Source organism: Oncorhynchus nerka, linkage group LG25, assembly GCF_034236695.1.
Source record: "Oncorhynchus nerka isolate Pitt River linkage group LG25, Oner_Uvic_2.0, whole genome shotgun sequence".
Classification (NCBI taxonomy): domain Eukaryota; kingdom Metazoa; phylum Chordata; class Actinopteri; order Salmoniformes; family Salmonidae; genus Oncorhynchus; species Oncorhynchus nerka.
In genome coordinates this window covers 37755841-37775662 of record NC_088420.1, presented here as the reverse complement: position 1 = coordinate 37775662, position 19822 = coordinate 37755841, and the positions used below count along the sequence as shown (strand labels likewise).

The following is a 19822-nucleotide window of genomic DNA, read 5'->3' as shown; positions in this document are numbered from 1 at the left end:
CAGGACACGCTAGATAAACTAGTAATATCATCAACCATGTGTAGTTATAACTAGTGATTATGATTGATTGTTTTTTATAAGATAAGTTTAATGCTAGCTAGCAACTTACCTTGGCTTCTTACTGCATTTGCGTAACAGGCAGGCTCCTCGTGAGGCAGGTGGTTAGAGCGCTGGACTAGTTAACTGTAAGGTTGCAAGGTGGAGTCCCTGAGCTGACAAGGTAAAAATCTGTAATTCTGCCCCTGAACAAGACAGTTAACCCAATGTTCCGAGGCCGTCATTGAAAATAAGAATGTGTTATTTACTGACTAGCCTCGTTAAATACAGTTGTAAAAATAAATAAACAAAAATCGGCAAAATCGGCATCCAAAAATACCGATTTCCAAATGTTATGAAAACTTGAAATCGGCCCTAATCGGCCATAACACTGACAGAGGAGATTTACGATGTCTTTGGGTGATAAAACCTAAAGTGCATCCCAGAGAACATGGGTTAATGTTTCTGCTATATACCGTACCAGGGAGAGATGGTTCTAGTTTGGAGTCTTAACCTTCTAATTATCTGTTGTTCGTCATGTAGGTTGAAAGGGGTGTATTTTGGCTATAAAAGACCTTTGTACTTTTGTCTTGACACTCTCAACGGATCATTAGAAATGGTGAATCGTTGACAAGTCATTGCTATTGCAAAGCTCTTATTATAAAATATTTAGTTTAAGTATGACTCTGACTTGCGTGATAAGTTTATCTCTCCTCATTTGACAGTAAAGAAATTAACCACCACACTCTCCTTGTGTTTGTCTCAACCCCCTCCAGGTATCACCCATCTTCCCCGTGTGCTTATACCTGTGTTTTCTGTCTGTCTGGGCCAGTTCATTTTGTTCATTCAAACCTACCAGCATTTCCCTTGCTCCTGTCTTTGCTATAGTCCCTGTTTTCTACTTTCCCAGTTTAGACCATTCCTGCCTGCCCTGACCCTGCCTGCCGTCCTGTACCTTTGCCTCTTCTCTGGATTACCGACCTCTGCCTGACCTGACCCTGAGCCCGCCTGCTGTTCCGGTGCTTTACATCCTCTCTGGATTATTGACCACTGCTCGCCTTGTTTAAATAATAAACTTTAGTTTTTCAACACTGTCTGCACCTGGGTCATACCTGAAACATGATAGTATATAGTGGTTGAGTGTTTAGCCATGTCCTTTTGATTTGTTTTGTCCTGTAGTCACTGCCAGTTTAGTAGCCTTTGTTAAGGCCTCTACAAATGCAATTGATATAAAATACAAAATACTAATTGGTATGCTGTAATACATAATTACTTATTCACTGTTAGCAATTGCTGTAATTTTATTACCTTACCATTTAGCAGAATGCCATTGAGTTCCTATAAAGCATTGCTCTTTACAGTACTGTAGTGTAATATAGAATTACAGTAGCTAACTGTTCAAGGTTTGCTGTAAATTTACAGCAATTTGTCAGTGTACTACATTGGTGCCAGAAATGGGATGTGTGTGGGTTGATAGTGACTGGGTCACAGATAATTATTGCAGGGCAGATTGGCAAGGGAATAGGCACGTGGGTAAGTGTGTGTTATATCACAGAGAAGTGCTCCTTTCATCTTTCATCTTGTCTGCTGCTGCACCATGGAAACTATCAGGGATACAGGATTTTATTTCGCTCTCGCAACTCCCCATCACACACATACCTGAAATATTATTATCATGAGCAAACGGATAGGAGACAGGTCAAACACACACATACATGACTGTAATCAAGCAGCCGCATGGCAACAGCGCAGTCAGTAGGGGGTAACCATGGCAACAGTCAGTTCTTGGCTACCATAGCAACAACATAACACTGGATTACAAACACCAGCTTGATTTCATTCAACTTTGTCCAGGTGACCTATTTGAACCATTAGGCCTTCCAATGATGACCTAGAGACAGACACAACTACAAACAACCACATACAGATCTTTCTCTCGCTCTCTCTCAATTCAATTAAATAAAATTCAAAGGGCTTTATTGGCATGGGAGACATATGTTTACATTGCCAAATCAAGTGAAATAGATAATAAACAAAAGTGAAATAAACAATCAAGAATGAATAGTAAACATTACACTTACAAGTTTCACAGGAATAGACACATTTGAAATGTCATATTAAGGCTATGTACAGTGTTATAATGATGTGCAAATAGTTAAAGTACAAAAGGGAAAATAAATAAACATAAATATGGGTTCTCTCTCTGTGTGTATGTGTGTGGGGGGGTGCGTGAGTGCTTGCGTATGTGAAGGGCTATAGTGCACAGACAGAGCATGTGTTGCATAATTTGAAATACAGTAAATAACTCATACAGAGGCGTGTTAAACACGCTAGGCTGAGTGTGTGCGCGTGCGCATTCATGTGTGATGACGCCACACTCCCCCGCCCAACTCGCTTTGCGTCGCATCTGGATCTGAAAACTGTCATCAGCAGCAGCAATCAGCAGCACAGCCGTATCGGTGGCCGCAAGGGAGAAGAGGAGAATCTCATCACGGGAAGACCGGAAGGTGTACCTCTACATCTGATCATCATATCTCTTTTTTTTCCTGTCTCTCTCTTGCTTTTTTCCGTTTGAACGAAATAGTCTCTTCTCTTACACCTGATCATCTCTCACAGAAACAGAATAGGTTTAAAAACAGAAGAGAAGAGTAACGTTACAACGAAGGGAGGGACTAATGGAGGCATAAAAAGCAAAGGAGAAGAGAGGAGAAATTTACCTCTCCCCTAGACTACACTCGATAATCTCAATATCGCTCTCCTTTGCGCTATCTCTCTCTGGTCATGGCGTTGCAGGGAACCAGCCTGCTAGAGAACCCGGTCCAGGCAATTCTGTACCTTAGAGAATTGACCACTATAGTTCAGAACCAGCAGAGCCTCATCCAGACACAGCGCCTGCGCATTGATGAACTGGACCGGCGCGTGGACGAGCTGCTCGGGGAGAACAGGAATCTGCGCGAGGCAAGAGTACAACATCATCATTATCATCATCACCCGGACTCCAACAGTAACCTTCATCATCCTCAGCACCAACATCCAGACACACAACCCCATGACACCGGGTCTCTGCCTGCCAAACCTCCGCCTGAAATCCACCCGGACCAAGAAAAGCCGCCTCTACAACCCGCTTATCCGGAGGACATGCAGTTGGTACCCGCCCAGCCGCAGTCAACGAGCCCTCCGCCAAGCGAGGACGGCCCGGGCAAGGGGGAGGACGGCAGGACCAGCCCGGGCTGCCGCACACTGAATCCCCTGGTTCCCCTAGCTCCCCTCACTCCTACCACTCTCTGCCGCTCGGTGGGTCTTGCCAATCAATCAGAGTGAGTCCATTTACTATCTTTTATCAACGCGAATGTGATAAAGTGTGTGTGTACTGTACAAAACAAAGCAAAAACGAGTAAGTAACTGGTTCCACACGTAAAACTTCAATTAAACACTGAGTCTCAAATAGCCACCTGTCCCTTTTAATAGCCAGGCAATATTACACATTACAGCAAATACACACCGTTTCAAATAAACGCGGGGTCTAAATGAATGGTTTAGGAGGTTACCATGAATTATTTTAGGTTTAATGTTTGACTTGTTACATAAAAAAAATCAGTAATGACTCGAAAAAATGATGGCAATCATCCGTTTTTATTGTCAGCAAGAAACTGCTAGCCATCTGCTAACAGCTGAAAACGGCTTATTTTTAAAAATATTTTTCTTTACATTATGGCAGACTACACCTGTTGGTGTATTGCCGCCACCTACTATACAGGGTTTTGAAACAAAAAAAGATTACATTTGGGGAAGAAGGGGGGACCCGAAATACTGTATTACAAAAATAAATCAAACAACCATCCCACTCCTTCAGTCACCTCTCTACAGAGGCTCAGGTGCCTGGGAGGACGGAGCATTCATCAACATAATTCCTTGTAATGCCTCTGCAGAAAAATCTCTTAGTCCCAAAAAACGCTCAGCGGCACTCACAATGATACCTATTTTCTTCGATTTCCTCTCTGTTTGCACTGTGCAGTTGATAACCAAAGTAATAAACGCTACAATGTCCACCGTCTTAATATGGAACATGTCGGGATTCCTCTGTTGACAAGGAACATCATCTTGTGTCTCAACTCCTACTACCATTACTTCTTCAACTTCACTCCTTTCTTCCACGTTTCTCAACGTCTATGGAAAGGACACCTTCTGGACAGCCCTTATTCTTGTCACTTCCTTCTGCTTAGAACTCCTAGCTAACTGGCAAGCACAAGAACAATCAACAACTTGGTGAGTACAGACCCCCAGAAATCGGCCGATCGCCTTCTAGTGGCGAAAGTAAAAACAGCAAAAAATGCATAGTCAAAGAGGAGAATAATTATTCTGTCTAATAGGCGCCTGTTGTGTTCAGTGATAAAACTTTTTGGGATAGGGGGCAGCATTTTCACTTTTGGATGAATATTGTGCCCAGAGTGAACTGCCTTCTACTCTGTTCCAGATGCTAATATATGCATATTATTATTAGTTTTGGATAGAAAACACTCTGAAGTTTCTAAAACTGCTTGAATGATGTCTGTGAGTATAACATAACTCATATGGCAGGCGAAAACCTGAGAAAAATCCAACCAGGAAGTGGGAAATCTGAAGTTTGTAGTTTTTCAAAGCTTGGTCTGCCGAGTACACAGTGTCTATTGAGTTAAGTTGCACTTCCTACGGCTTCCACTAGATGTCAACCGTCTTTAGAAACATGTTTCAGTCTTCTGCTATAAAGGAGGGGGGAATGGGAGCTGAATGAGTCATGGGTCTGGCAGAGTGTCTCAGGCTCGTGACGTGTGCTCCTGACAGAGTTAGCTCGTTCAGTGTTTTTCTTCAGACAATGAAATTCTCAGGTTGGAACCTTATTGATGATTTATGTTAAAAACATCCTAAAGATTGATTCCATACATCGTTTGACTTGTTTCTACGACCTGTAACGGAACTTTTCGAGTTTTTGTTTGGACGAAGTGCTCGCGCCTCATGAAGATGGATTACTGGGCTGAACACGCTAACAACAAGTGGCTATTTGGACATAAATTATGGACTTTATAGAACAAATCAGTAATTTATTGTCGAACTGGGATTCCTGGGAGTGCCTTCTGATGAAGATCATCAAAGGTAAGTGAATATTTATAGTGTTATTTCTAACTTCTGTTGACTCCAACATGGCGGATATTTCTTTGGCTGGATTGGGCTCTGAGCGCCGTTCTCAGATTATGCTTTTTCCGTAAAGTTAAGAAAAATCTGACAGAGCGGTTGCATTAAGGAGAAGTCTATCTTTAATTCTGTGAATAACACTTGTATCTTTTATCAATGTTTATTATGAGTATTTCTGCAAAATTACCAGATGTTTTGGAATCAAAACATTACTGCACGAAACTGAGAGTTTTGGATATAAATATGCACTTTATTGAACAAAACATACATGTATTGTGTAACATGATGTCCTATGAGTGTCATCTGATGAAGATCATCAAAGGTTAGTGATTCATTTTATCTATATTTCTGCTTTTTGTGACTGGAAAAATGTCTGTGTGTTTTTTTGACTTGGTGGTGACCTAACATAATCATATGTTGTGCTTTCGCTCTAAAGCATTTTTGAAATCGGACAGGATGGGTAGATTAATAAGATGTTTATCGTTCATTTGCTGTATTAGACTTGTTAATGTGTGCAAGTTACATATGTAAAAAAAATATCGCTCTCTGCCTTTTCAGCGGAATTCACTTTTTCTAATATTTATTCAACTTGAAATGATTATTTGGCCATCTTACCTAAAAAAAAAGCAGTGGAACTAGTTACAACAGGGGAGAACGACCGACCCCTCACATTGAAGCCACGGCAGTTGAAGGCCAACCGTGGTTCGGCAGGAATTTCCATGGCTTCAATGAGAGTGGGCATTGTTTCTCCCCCGATTTGAACCTCTTGTTTCATGGCATTCTGAGCTTCCTGCTACTCCACCGTGTCTGTTTCAATTTTCAGTTAATCTAATAACACGATGTCACGGCCGTTGGAATAACTGGACCAAGGCGCAGCGTCCGTAGAGTTCCACATGTTTATTTAAATTAAACTCACAGAAAAACGAACGAAACCTGAACCTATGCAGTGCTCACAAGCAATAATACATAAACAAGATCCCACAAAAACCCAGTGGGACAAAGCTGCCTAAATATGATCCCCAATCAGAGACAACAATAGACAGCTGCCTCTGATTGGCAACCATACCAGGCCAACATAAAAAAAAACTAGAGTACCCACCCTAGTCACACCCTGACCTAACCAAAATAGGGAATAAAAAGGCTCTCTAAATTCAGGGCGTGACACACGAGGAATAAATACATAATGATTAACGATAACTTGGCTATTAAGTGCCTTCAGAAACTATTCACACCCCTTCACTTTTTCCACATTTTTTTTGTCTTACAAAGTGGGATTCAAATCGACTGAACCAGGTTTTCTTCTAGGATTTTGCCAGTGCTTTAGATCTATTCTGTTCATTTTTATCATAAAAAAACTCCATAGTCCTTGCCGAAGATAAGCATACCCATAACATGATATGAAAAGTTGGATATGTGTTGTTGGATTTGCCCCAAACATAACGGTTTAGGACCTAAAGTTAATTTCTTTGCCAATTTTTTACAGTTTTACTTTAGTGCCATGTGAACAGGATGCATGTTTTGGAATATTTTTTTTATTCTGTACAAGCTTTCTTCTTTTCACTCTGTCATTAGTATTGTGGAGTAACTACAATGTTGTTAATCCATCCTCAGTTTTCTCCTACCACAACCATTAAACCCCATTTAAAGCCATCATGGGCCTCATGGTGAAATCCCTGAGCGGTTTCCTTCCTCTCCGTCAACTGAGTTAGGAAGGACGCCTGTATCTTTGTAGTGACTGGGTGAATTGATACACCATCCAAAGTGTAATTAATAACTTCACCATGCTCAAAGAGATATTCAATGTTTGCTTTTTTTTTTTTTTTACCCATCTACCAATAGTTGCTCTTCTTTGCGAGGCATTGGAAAACCTCCCTGGTCTTTTTAGTTGAATGTTAAACACTATTATTGCACACAGAGTGAGGTCATGCAACATATTATGTGACTTGTTAAGGAAAACTTTACTTCAAAACTTATTTAAGCTTGCCATAACAAAGGGGTTAAACACTTATTGACTCAATACATTTCAGTTTTACATTTTTTAATAATTTGTAAAAATGTCAAAAACATAATTCCACTGACATTATGGGGTATTGTGTGTAGGCCAGTGACACAACATCTCAATGTAATCCATTTTAAATTCAGTCTGTAACACAACAAAATGTGGAAGAAGTCAAAGGGTGTGAATACTTTTATAGGCAATGTATTATCCAACCACTGGACGCAGATGTCAATTCAACATCTATTCCACATTTGTTCAATGTAATTTTCTTGAAATGACGTGGAAACAACGTTGATTCAAACAGTGTGTGCCTAGTCGGTAGGACCTTGTTCAGCCACCACTTTGAGAAACATAGGACATAACAGTTCTTCAAGTCCCGTTGGTAGGATAGTCTCGAACGGTGCTCGTCCAGTTTGTTCTCTAGTTATTATACGTTCGCCAATAGAACGGAGGGTAGAGGCAGTTTATTTACTCGCCGTCGTAGTCTCATCAGGGAGACCGCTCTTTTTTCTCTTTTGCACCGTTTCTTCCTCTTTCGAGTCACAGGGATTTGTGCCTGGTCTGGAATGAGCAGCTGACTCGTTGAAGTAGAAATCTTCATCCAAATCGAGGTTCGTGATTGCTGTTCTGACGTCCAGAAGCGGTTTTTGGTCAAACGTTTATTTCTTTTTTGCAACACTTGGACCAAAAAGTTGAGTAAACTAAAAAAAGGCAGTGGAATCAGTTACTTAATAATAATTAGTTGAAAACACCAGATAATTGTTTATAGTGCGTGTGTGTGCCAACTTCAATTTCAACTCGAGTAGACCCATAGGGTACCAGGTTGTAAGATGTAGGCCTGCCTGCTTTCCTGATGATTTTGGCTGGTACAATAGTAGGATCATCATGAGTGTGACGTGGATAATTTAAAGTAGCGGATTATTTGCAGAGAGAGACCAAAACATAGGAGATTATATAACACACAGCTGTGTGTGTGTGTGTGTGTGTGTGTGTGTGTCTGTTTGGGTCTGTGTATGTGTTTGTTTGGAGGGATATTGCTCAAATGCATGCTACACCCTTGGCAAAGAAACACTGCTTTAAAACCTGGTTGAGGGGTGAGGTTTAAATATCAGACTGTAGTTGGATTGAATACAACTCTACTGTTGTAGCTGTGTAGGTTACTGTTACAGCTGTTGTAGACCTACTGTAGTTGGTTTAGCTGCAGCTCAGCTCTACTGTCCTAGCTTTAGTGGCCATGTCCATGGTTCTGAATCCATTTGAATTAAACCCTGTGTGTGTGTGTGTGTGTGTGTGTGTGTGTGTGTGTGTGTGTGTGTGTGTGTGTGTGTGTGTGTGATCTGATTATGAGTGAAATCCCAACAGGACTGCTGATTATGCTCTCTGGGACTCCTCTCCCACTGAGGACAAGAACAGAGTAGAAGAGATAAAGAGGGAAGAGAGGAGGGGAGATTGATGATGTTTAACTGTGAGGAAGAACCAGGGTTCCATGAGGCTGTTGGACCTGTGGACTGTTACTGATATTTAGACTTTGGAAGCATTGAGGAAATGGCACACGGGATATACAGGAACTACAGTAGAAAATATCCAATTAGGTTAAGTCAAACATTTTTATTCTTGCAATACATAAACCATAGAAAATAAAGGCTTTAAAATGTTTCCACTACATTCATTATTTCTGGAAGTTTTTTGCACAAAGGCTTTTTTGTGATTGTTCATTATCCAGCATCAACTTATTTTTGTTCTATCAACATTTGCTATACTGTGAATATTCAAGAACAAGAATATTAGCTTTTAAGTCTTAATTTGAGCTTAAGATTAGGTTAAAATCGGGGGTAGTTTTAAAATACATTTTACAACCGTTTCCCCCCGATGATGACAACCATGTCTAGGGGTTAGTGTTCAGAGCTCTCTCCTACTCTCCCTTCAACCACTACGTCTCTCCATATGATTGACAATACTCTCACATTACACAGTGCACAAACTGCAAATGTGGGGGGATGACGTGGAATCGGCACACTATATAACCTACAGTACACACTAAAATAGGATGCGTGTGTGTGTGTGTGGGGGTATGTGGGTCTGCTTATTTCTCCCCCCGCCTCCTTCCAGCTGGTCCACATGTATCTGGCCCGCTTAGCCCTTAGAGCAAACTGTAATCAGTTACTCTCAGGACAGAGAGAGAAATAGAGATGAGAGGGGGAAAGAGAGAGAGTAACTGTCCACTCTGACCCCCGCTCCTGGATAATTTATAACATGTTAGAGTGTCTAGGCTAGGGCTAGGGGCAGAGAGAGACTGAGTGAGAGAGCAGAGAGAAGGAGAGAGAGAAGAGGGAGATGTGTAGTGTTAAAATATTAACCTGCTCTCTGTGTTAGAGATGTTACAGCATTTGTGTGTGTTGTACAGACAGAGAGGTGACCTTGCTATGGCCAACACAGACAGAAAGAGTATTCCACTGTTACCTGAGATAAAGCTCTGGGTTGGTCCTATGAGCGTTTTGAACCAGCTGGGTTTGAATTCTTCCTGTAACGGAGTTCCTACCTTGATGTTGTTTTGACAATATTTGGCATGACAACAAACATGATTTGCCACTGGTCTTATAAAAGCTAGAATGACTTTGTATGCGGATGATTCCACACTCTACATGTCAGTACCCAAAGCCAGCGAGCTCACTGAAATTCTAAATAAGGAGTTATATTCAGTATCACAAATGGGTGAATAATAATAAACTGGTCTTAAATACATCAAACTAAAAACATTGTATTTGGTTCAAAACTTTCTCTAAGACCTACACCTCAACTGGAGTTATGTATAAATGATGTGACCATTGAGGAAGTCGAGGAAGCTAAACTCCTATGTATAACATTGGATGATAAATTATCTTGGTCAAGACATATTGACAGAGATGTTATGAAGATGGGGAGGGGGTATGTCTGTTCTAAAAAGATGATCTGTGTTTTTGACACAAAAATCATCTGTACTAGTTGTTCAGGTTCTGGTCTTGTCCCATCTTGATTACTGTAATATGGTCAAGTGCAGCAAAGAAAGACCTAGCAAAGCTGCAGCTGGCTCAAAACAGAGCAGTACACATTGTCCTTAACTGCACCTTGTTGGTGATTTTTTGTTGTATGTATTGGTGCTTTGTATGTTATGGTGTGCGATGGGTTTTCTACCCACTTTCTTTATTTTATATATGTTGGTTTTCAGAGTTTGTGAGCATTTATTTAAATACTCTGTTTATACCAAGTTCCTTCTCCTGCGCCTGACTTCCCTGCCACCAGAACGCACCCCATTACAGAATCACTGACCCTTCTATGGAGTCAGCAGGAGAAGGTACCCCGGTCATAGAGGTAGAGGAGCACGTCCAGGAGCATGCAGTAATACTTTACCATCTTGGTGCCGCCATGGACCGCGTTGTCCAGACAATGGACCTCTGGGAGAGACAGGGAGTTCTTCCAGCGCCTCTACCAGCACAACCGGGGTCTCCCCTGAGCGCCCCTTTCCCGCCTGAACCCAGTGGGATCCGTCTCTCCTTGCCACAGGAGTACGACGGGAGTGCTGCCAACTGCCAGGGTTTCCTCCTTCAATTAAACCTCTATCTAGTCACGGTCCATCCAGTTCCATCGGACTGTGAGAGGGTGTCCACCCTCGTCTCGAGCCTCACCGGGAAAGCCATGGAGTGGGCCAACACCGTATGGAGAGAAGGAGATGCGGCGTTGGACCAGTTTGAGGAGTTCACCCGCTATTTCCGGGCAGTCTTTGACCACCCACCCGAGGGTAGAGCGGCGGGTGAGCACCTCTACCATCTGAGGCAGGAGACAAGGAGCACCCATGTTTTCGCCCTGGAGTTTAGGACCCTGGCTAACGGCACGGGTTGGAACAACAGGGCCCTGATCGATCATTACCGCTGCAGTCTACGCGAGGACGTCCGTCGGGAGCTGGCCTGCAGAGACACCACCCTCTCGTTTGACCAGCTGGTGGACCCGCATTCCCAACATAAGGCGCTCGTCGATTCAGGCGCGGCTGGGAATTTCATTGATAAAGCTTTAGCCCATAGTTTTGGGGATCCCCATTATTCCCGTGGATGTGCCTTTCCCCGTTCATGCCTTAGATAGTCGACCATTAGGGTCAGGGTTGATTAGGGAGGTCACCGCTCCTTTGGGCATGGTGACGCAGGGGGGTCACACGGAAATAATTAGTCTTTTCCTTACTGACTCTCCTGCGTTTCCCATGTTTCTGGGCCTACCCTGGTTAGCTTGTCACAACCCTGCTGTTTCTTGGCCACAGAGGGCTATCACGGAGTGGTTGCGAGATTGCTCAGGTAGGTGTTTAGGGTTTTCAAGGTTGTGCTACTATGGTGGAAAGTCCAGACCAGGTCTCCACCGTGCGCATTCCCCCTGAATATGCCGATTTGGCTGTCACCTTCTCTAAAAAGGCGACTCAATTACCACCTCATCGACGGGGCGATTGTGCAATAGATCTCCTGGTAGACGCTGCACTTCCCAGGAGTCACGTGTATCCCCTTTCACAGGCGGAGACAGAGGCTATGGAGGGGGGTCTGGTGCACTTGCAGTGGACAGCTGAGGCGGACAGCATCATCTGAGGCGGATGCTGGCCCATCCGGATCCCTCTTTGGCGTTCATAGTGTGGAGGTGGACGCGTCTGAGGCTGGGATAGGAGCTGTGCTCTCTCAACGTTCGGGTACACCAGCGAAGCTCCGCCCTTGTGCCTACTTCTCGAAGAAGCTCAGCCTGGCGGAGCGAAACTATGACGTGGGGGACCAGGAGTTGTTGGCTGTCGTCAAGGCCTTGAAGGCGTGGCGACATTGGCTTGAGGGGGCTGAACACCCTTTTCTCATCTGGACTGACCACCGCAATCTGTAGCACAGGAGACTGAACCCTCGCCAGGCAAGGTGGGCCATGTTTTTCACGCGTTTTGTGTTTACCCTTTCTTACAGACCATGCTCCCAGAACTTTAAGGCAGTCTCATTGTCCCGGCTGTATGACACAGAGGAGCGGCCCATGGATCCCACTCCCCACCTCTTGCTTGGGAGCTGGTCATGGACATTGAGCGGGCGTCACGTGCAGAGCCCGCTCCCCCCCAGTGTCCAGCTTCACAGGGTAACACCACTATCCTGGTCGTAGTAGATCATTTTTCTAAGTCCTGTCATCTCCTCCCTTTGACCGATCTCCCTATAGCCCTACCAATTTGCGAAGGCCCTGTTTACTCACGTCTTCCAGCACTACAGGGTGCCTGAGGATATAGTGTCTGATCGGGGTCCCCAATTCACGTCGAGGGTCTGGAGGGCGTTCATGGAACGTCTGGGGGTGTTGGTCAGCATTACCTCAGGTTTTCACCCCAAGAGTAACGGGCAGGTGGAGAGAGTTAACCAGGATGTGGGTAGGTTTCTGAGGTCTTATTGCCAGGACCGGCCGGGAGAGTGGGCAGCATCCGTGCCCTGGGCAGAGATGGCCCAAAACTCACTCCACCACACCTCAACTAACCTCTCTCCCTTCCAGTGTGTTTTGGGGTATCAGCCGATTCTGGCTCCTTGGCATCAGAGTCAGACCGAGGCTCCTGCGGTGGATGACTGGTTCCGGCGCGCGGAGGAGACATGGGACGCCGCCCATGTCCACCTTCAGCGCGTTGTGCTGCGCCAGAAAGTTGGAGCAGACCGTCACCTCAGTGAGGCCCCCGTGTTCGCCCCGGGTATCGGGTCTGGCTCTCGACCCGAAACCTGCCCCTCCGCCTGCCCTGTCAGAATCTGGGTCCGCGGTTAGTGGGGCCATTTAAAGTCCTGAGGAGCGTGAACGAGGTATGTTATAGGTTACAGCTTCCCCCCGATTACCGCATTAACCCCTCGTTCCATGTGTCTCTCCTCAGGCCGGTGGTGGCTGGCCCGCTCCAGGAGTCTGAGGTGCGGGAGGTTCCTCCACCCCCTCTGGACATCGAGGGGGCCCCGGCGTACTCTATTCATTCCATACTGGATTTGAGACGTTGGGCGAGGGGCCTTCAGTACCTCGTGGACTGGGAGGGGTATGGTCCGAAGGAGAGATGCTGGGTTCCGGGGGAGGATGTGTTGGATCCTTCAACGCTGCGAGAGTTCCGGATCGCCCTCCGGGTCGTCCCCGAGGTCGGTGTTGACGTGCTTCTGGAGCCGCGCGTCGGGAGGGGGGGGGGGGGTACTGTCATGACTTCCACTGAAGTCGGCCCCTCTCCTTGTTCGAGCGGTGTTCGGCGGTCGACGTCACCGATCTTCTAGCCATCACCGATCCATTTTCCATTGGTTTTGTCTTGTCATATATCACACCTGGTTCCAATCTCATCAATTACATGTTGTGTATTTAACCCTCATGTCCTTGTCGGTGATTGTTCGTTGCATGTATTGGTGCTTTGTATGTTTTGTTGTGCGACGAGTTTTGTACCCACTTTCTTTATTTTATTATTATTTTTTAGTTTTTTCCCCCCCCTGTTCTATGAACTGCGGAGCCACACACACAAACAAGCATACACACAGACACACTCTAACACGTCATGACAACGCCTCTTCCCCTTCAGATCCTCAAAAAGTTATACAGCTGCACCAGCGAGAGCATCTTGACTGGCTGCATCACCACTTAGTATGGCAATTGGTTGGCCTCCGACAGCAAGGTGCTACAAAGGGTAGTGGGTACGGTCCAGTACATCACTGGGACCGAGCTCCCTGCCATCCAGGACCTCTATACCAGGCGGTTTCAGAGGAAGGCCCAACAGACTCTAGCCACCCAAACCACAGACTGTTCTCTCTGATAACATACGTCAAGCGTTACCAATGCACCAAGTCTGGAACCAACAGGACCCTGAACCCTTCTACCCCCAAGTCATAAGAATTCTTAATAACACTTCTAAATAGCTGATCAAATGGCACCCAGACTACCTGCATTGACCCTTTTTTGCCTAAACTCTCTTGTACGGACTCTTTGCACACACACTGGGCTTTACCCTAACATTCACACATACTTACACCGACACCCCAACACACACACACACACACTACATATGCACACACACACACCCTAACCTTAACCCTTAGCCTAAACTTAACCCCAAATCCCTAACCCTAAGCCTAAAACTATACCCAACCTTAACTCCTAACTCTAAACGTAATCGTAACCCCTAACCCTAACCTTAACTCCTAACTCTAACCTTAACCCCTAACCCTAACTCCTAACTCTAACCTAACCCCTAACCCTAACCTTAACTCCTAACTCTAACCCTAACCTTAACCCCTAACCCTAACCTTAACTCCTAACTCTAACCCTAACCTTAACTCCTAACTCTAACTCTAACCTAACCTTAACCCCTAACCCTAACCTTAACTCCTAACTCTAACCCTAACCTTAACCCTAACCCTAACCTTAACTCCTAACTCTAACCCTAACCTTAACCCCTAACCCTAACCTTAACTCCTAACTCTAACCCTAACCTTAACCCCTAACCCTAACCTTAACTCCTAACTCTAACCCTAACCTTAACCCCTAACCTTAACCCTCCTAACCTTAACTCTAACCTTAACCCCTAACCCCAACCTTAACTCCTAACTCTAACCCTAACCTTAACCCCTAACCCTAACCTTAACTCCTAACTCTAACCCTAACCTTAACCCCTAACCCTAACCTTAACTCCTAACTCTAACCCTAACCTTAACCCCTAACCCTAACCTTAACTCCTAACTCTAACCCTAACCTTAACCCCTAACCTTAACTCCTAACTCTAACCCTAACCTTAACCCCTAACCCTAACCTTAACTCCTAACTCTAACCCTAACCTTAACCCCTAACCTTAACCCTAACCTTAACCCCTAACCTTAACTCCTAACTCTAACCCTAACCCTAACCTTAACCCCTAACCTTAACGCCTAACTCTAACCCTAACCTTAACCCCTAACCCTAACCTTAACTCCTAACCTTAACTCTTAACTCTAACCCTAACCTTAACTCTAACCCTAACCTTAACCCTAACCCCAACCTTAACTCCTAACTCTAACCCTAACCTTAACCCCTAACCCTAACCTTAACCCCTAACCTTAACTCCTAACTCTAACCCTAACCTTAACCCCTAACCCCAACCTTAACTCCTAACTCTAACCTTAACCCCTAACCCTAACCTTAACCCCTAACCCCAACCTTAACTCCTAACTCTAACCCTAACCTTAACCCCTAACCCTAACCTTAACTCTAACCTTAACCCCTAACCTTAACCCCTAACCCCAACCTTAACTCCTAACTCTAACCCTAACCTTAACCCTAACCTTAACCCCTAACCCCAACCCTAACCCCTAACTCCTAACTCTTAACCCTAACCTTAACCCCTAACCCCAACCTTAACTCCTAACTCTAACCCTAACCTTAACCCTAACCCTAACCCCTAACCTTAACTCCTAACCCCAACCTTAACCCCTAACCCTAACCTTAACCCCTAACCTTAACCCCTAACCCTAACCCTAACCTAACCTTAACCCCTAACCCCAACCTTAACCCCTAACCTAACCTTAACCCCTAACCTTAACCCCTAACCCTAACCCCTAACCCTAACCTTAACCCTAACCTAACCCTAACCCTAACCCCTAACCCTAACCTTAACCCTAACCTTAACCCCTAACCTTAACCCTTAACCCTAACCTAACCTTAACCCCTAACCTTAACCCTAACCCCAACCTTAACTCCTAACCCTAACCTTAACCCCTAACCTAACCTTAACCCCAACCTTAACTCCTAACCCTAACCCCTAACCTTAACCCCTAACCCCTAACCCCTAACCCCTAACCCTAACCTTAATTGTAACCCTAAACATAAAACTATCATTAAGTCTGCATTGTTGGAAAAGGACCCTTAAGTAAACATTTCACTGTTGTTCTACACCTGTCGTCTACGAAGCATGTGATACTTAAAAATGTAAAATATTATTTTTAGTTGTATTGTTTGTACTGTATATCGTATAATTGTTTATTGTGTGACTGTCCTGGTCTATCAGTGTATCAGTGTTTTGTTACTTGTCACTGCACATGTGTGCATATGAATGAGTGTGTGTGTGTGTGTGTGTGTGTGTGAGGGAGCGAGAGAGATAAAGAGAGAGAGAGAGTAGCCATCTGAGTAACCATCTGTACTCTGTACTGATTAAACTCTGCTCTAATGCCATAAGAGTAAAATAACTCTTTCCAACTCTTTGCCCCCTCTTGTCCCACCCACCTCTCCCCTTCTCACCACACTCCTATCTCCTCTGCCCCCTCTCCTCTCCTCCCCCTCTCTTTCTCTACAGGAGTCAGACAATACTACATCAGTTCTGCTGTCCTGCCCCAGAGGCTGCTCCCACTGGCTCCTCCAGGTAAGGTTGAAATCTGAACTCTGAAATCACTCTATCGCGATCTCTTTTTCTCTGCCTCTTCCTCTGTGACTTTCTCAGTCTATTAGCTGTTCTTCTTTTTTTTCTTCTGCCCACCTTTCTCTCTCTCTCTTTTTTTCTTTCTTTTTTTCTTTCTTTCTCATTTCATCTTCCCTCTCTCCAGTCTACCCTGCAGTGCCATTACTGATTCTCTCAGAGGGGCTATCTAATGGCTCTGTGATTGTGCCCCTGTGGAACTCCCTTTAGTTTGTCTGTATGTGTCTGTGTGTGCTGCTCAAGCCATGTCCACACACTACACAAATGCCATCAGACTCCTTCTCTGTCTGTGTGTGGTTGCGTAGTAGTGAAAGTGCTGCCAGTGACTGATTCAACCTCTCTAGCCCTGAAGAGGTTGGAGGGAGCAGAGCAATGTTGTCATTACATTTTATGTCTATGAACTGGGAGTAGAGAAGTCCAGACCAAAACCGGGGGGAGGGGGGATACCGAGTTAAGACAGAGACTGCGAGTGGGGCGAGAGGTCCAAGACTGAGTCAAGGCGATAATAAATAAATGTGTCATGAAATGAGTGTGGATATTTGGCCTGGCGAAGTGGTTTAATGCAGGGAGATCGTTCAAGATTGACGTCGAAATTGGACATTTATCCATGTCCTGAGGAGGTTGGGAAATGTCTTCAAAACCAGCCACTAAGGGTAACAGTGATTGCTATTACCATCAAGTAGACTTGGATTTTGATAGGGTGTTGATGAGTGCCTAACCTTAATGTTTTAACCCTATCCCAAACCTTAACCATTACCATAACCATTCGGAACGAGTGCATAAACTTAACCCTTAACTTCGAAATTTGATGTTTGGATAAATGGAACAATACAGTGCAGCAGGAGGAACGATACAGAGCAGCAGGAGGAACGATACAGAGCAGCAGGAGGAACGATACAGAGCAGCAGGAGGAACGATACAGAGCAGCAGGAGGAACGATACAGAGCAGCAGGAGGAACGATACAGTGCAGCAGGAGGAACGATACAGAGCAGCAGGAGGAACGATACAGAGCAGCAGGAGGAACGATACTGAGCAGCAGGAGGAACGATACAGAGCAGCAGGAGGAACGATACAGAGCAGCAGGAGGAACGATACAGTGCAGCAGGAGGAACGATACAGAGCAGCAGGAGGAACGATACAGAGCAGCAGGAGGAACGATACAGAGCAGCAGGAGGAACGATACAGTGCAGCAGGAGGAACGATACTGAGCAGCAGGAGGAACGATACAGAGCAGCAGGAGGAACGATACAGAGCAGCAGGAGGAACGATACAGTGCAGCAGGAGGAACGATACAGAGCAGCAGGAGGAACGATACAGAGCCGTAGGAGGAACGATGTAGAGAAGCAGGAGGAACTATACAGAGCAGCAGGAGGAACGATGCAGAGCAGCAGGAGGAACATCAAAATTTGACGTTTGGGGAATGTGTATTAACTTTTATTTATGCAGTGAGACTGTGAGAGCTTGTTGGCTTTATGCTCTGACTGAATTTGATTTGATTTGATTTGAATGTGAGCTGATAGTTATGGTCTCGGCTAGTCTCAGGAAGAAATTACGAGTCCTCATTGTCCGAGACTGAGTCAAGGCCGAGTAAAAATATACCCGACACCGAGACAAGACCGAGACACTAAATATGTGGTCTCAAGACCGGACTCGAGACGACCTACTACAATACCATTGCATATTATCTATCTAAAATAAGATTGGGGTCATCGCTCCATCGTATTTTAGATAGAATTGTGCGTGTCTGTTTGTGTATGTGCAGGTGTGTTTGTGTGTCCTCTGGCTGTAGGTCTCTGTGCGGCTCTTGAGTGATGCGAGATGACAGATGTTAATTTCTCTTTCACTGTGACAGAGGAGGAGGCGGAAAAACCAGTGTGTGTGTGTGAAGCAGGAGTACTATTAAATAGCCATTACTCTCCATATCTACTTGTCTGTTAAAGCCTTAAATACATTTGAATGTACTTTGTTGTATTCTGATACAGTGCTGAGGCATGATGGTGTTTTTAATAGAGTCTTAATAAAATGCAGCCTCCAGCATGCACCAAACACACACACACACACACACACACACACACACACACACACAGTGTGTCAGGCTGTGTTAGCTGAATAGCAGAACCAAAGAAGAACATTATTGATGAAGTCATTATTTAAGCATGAGCAGTCTTTGCTTTTATACAGTAGCTGCGGTGTTAGAGCTGGCTTATATAACAACTGAAAGACTAAGAAAGATAAGTAAAGGACACACACATACACACATACGTTCAAAAGTTTGGGGTCACTTAGAAATGTCCTTGTTTTTGAAAGAAAAGCTATTTTTTTGGTCCATTAAAATAACATCAAATTTATCAGAAATACAGTATAGACATTGTTCATGTTGTAAATGACTATTGTAGCTGGAAACGGCAGATTTTTTTATGGAATATCTACATAGGCGTACAGAGGCCCATTATCAGCAACCATCACTCCTCAAATCAAATTGTATTTGTTACATACACATGGTTAGCAGATGTTAATGCGAGTGTAGCGAAATGCAGTGACCCCAAACTTTTGAACGGTAGTGTACATACACACGTTTTCCCAGGGGTTGAAGGTGAGTGTTGTTGTTTCCATAGTGATGGGCAGCTGCTGAGTCTGGAGGGCGGGAATTCCTCCAGCGGACAGGAAAGAGAGGGGTCGGGGGGTGTGGCTCGGAGAGAAGGACCCAGCGACTACGAACTTGCCCTGGAGAACAAGACCAAACAGGTGTGTGTGCAGCGAGATACAGGCCGGCAGAAACGGACCAGGCTGCTGCCTGCGTGTTTCTTTCTCCCCCCCATCTCCTTCCCACTCCCCCTCTCTCTGAGTCTCAGAGGAAGTAAAAGGGGATTGCTTGCTGAATAGATATGTTGGATCTTAATTTGTGCCAGTTTGCTACAGCTGGAAAATACTCCTGTAGCCACAGGAAATGTGAAGTATTACGTGGATTGTAATTATTGGGCATTTTTGTAGGGGTGGATCCATTTTTCGTACGGGAAAATCTAGTCTGAAATTTTTAAGTGGAAATGGCAAACTTAAAAAGCCTTTTAAAACCTTTTAAATCTCCTGCATTGCAGGAAAGTTGTCCTGCAACAGGGTGATCCAATTAAGATCATACATCTGTATGTGAAACAGAAGAATGTCTTAATAAAATAGCTTTCTTTTTGTCTTCTGTTTCCCTGAA

General features: G+C 44.6%; 1 protein-coding gene across 2 annotated transcripts in view; it reads left to right on the top strand.

Moving 5' to 3' along the window:
• Positions 1-2482: 2482 nt before the first annotated feature.
• Positions 2483-19822, top strand: part of LOC115109471 (IQ motif and SEC7 domain-containing protein 3-like) — a 50136-nt gene continuing 32796 nt past the window's right edge. For both annotated transcript variants that reach the window (XM_029634393.2, XM_029634394.2), the window contains exons 1-3: positions 2483-3353; positions 16500-16565; positions 19236-19365. In XM_029634393.2, coding sequence (XP_029490253.1) covers positions 2818-3353; positions 16500-16565; positions 19236-19365 — 732 coding nt within the window. In that variant the 5' untranslated portion in view covers positions 2483-2817. The remainder of the gene's footprint in view (positions 3354-16499; positions 16566-19235; positions 19366-19822) is intronic.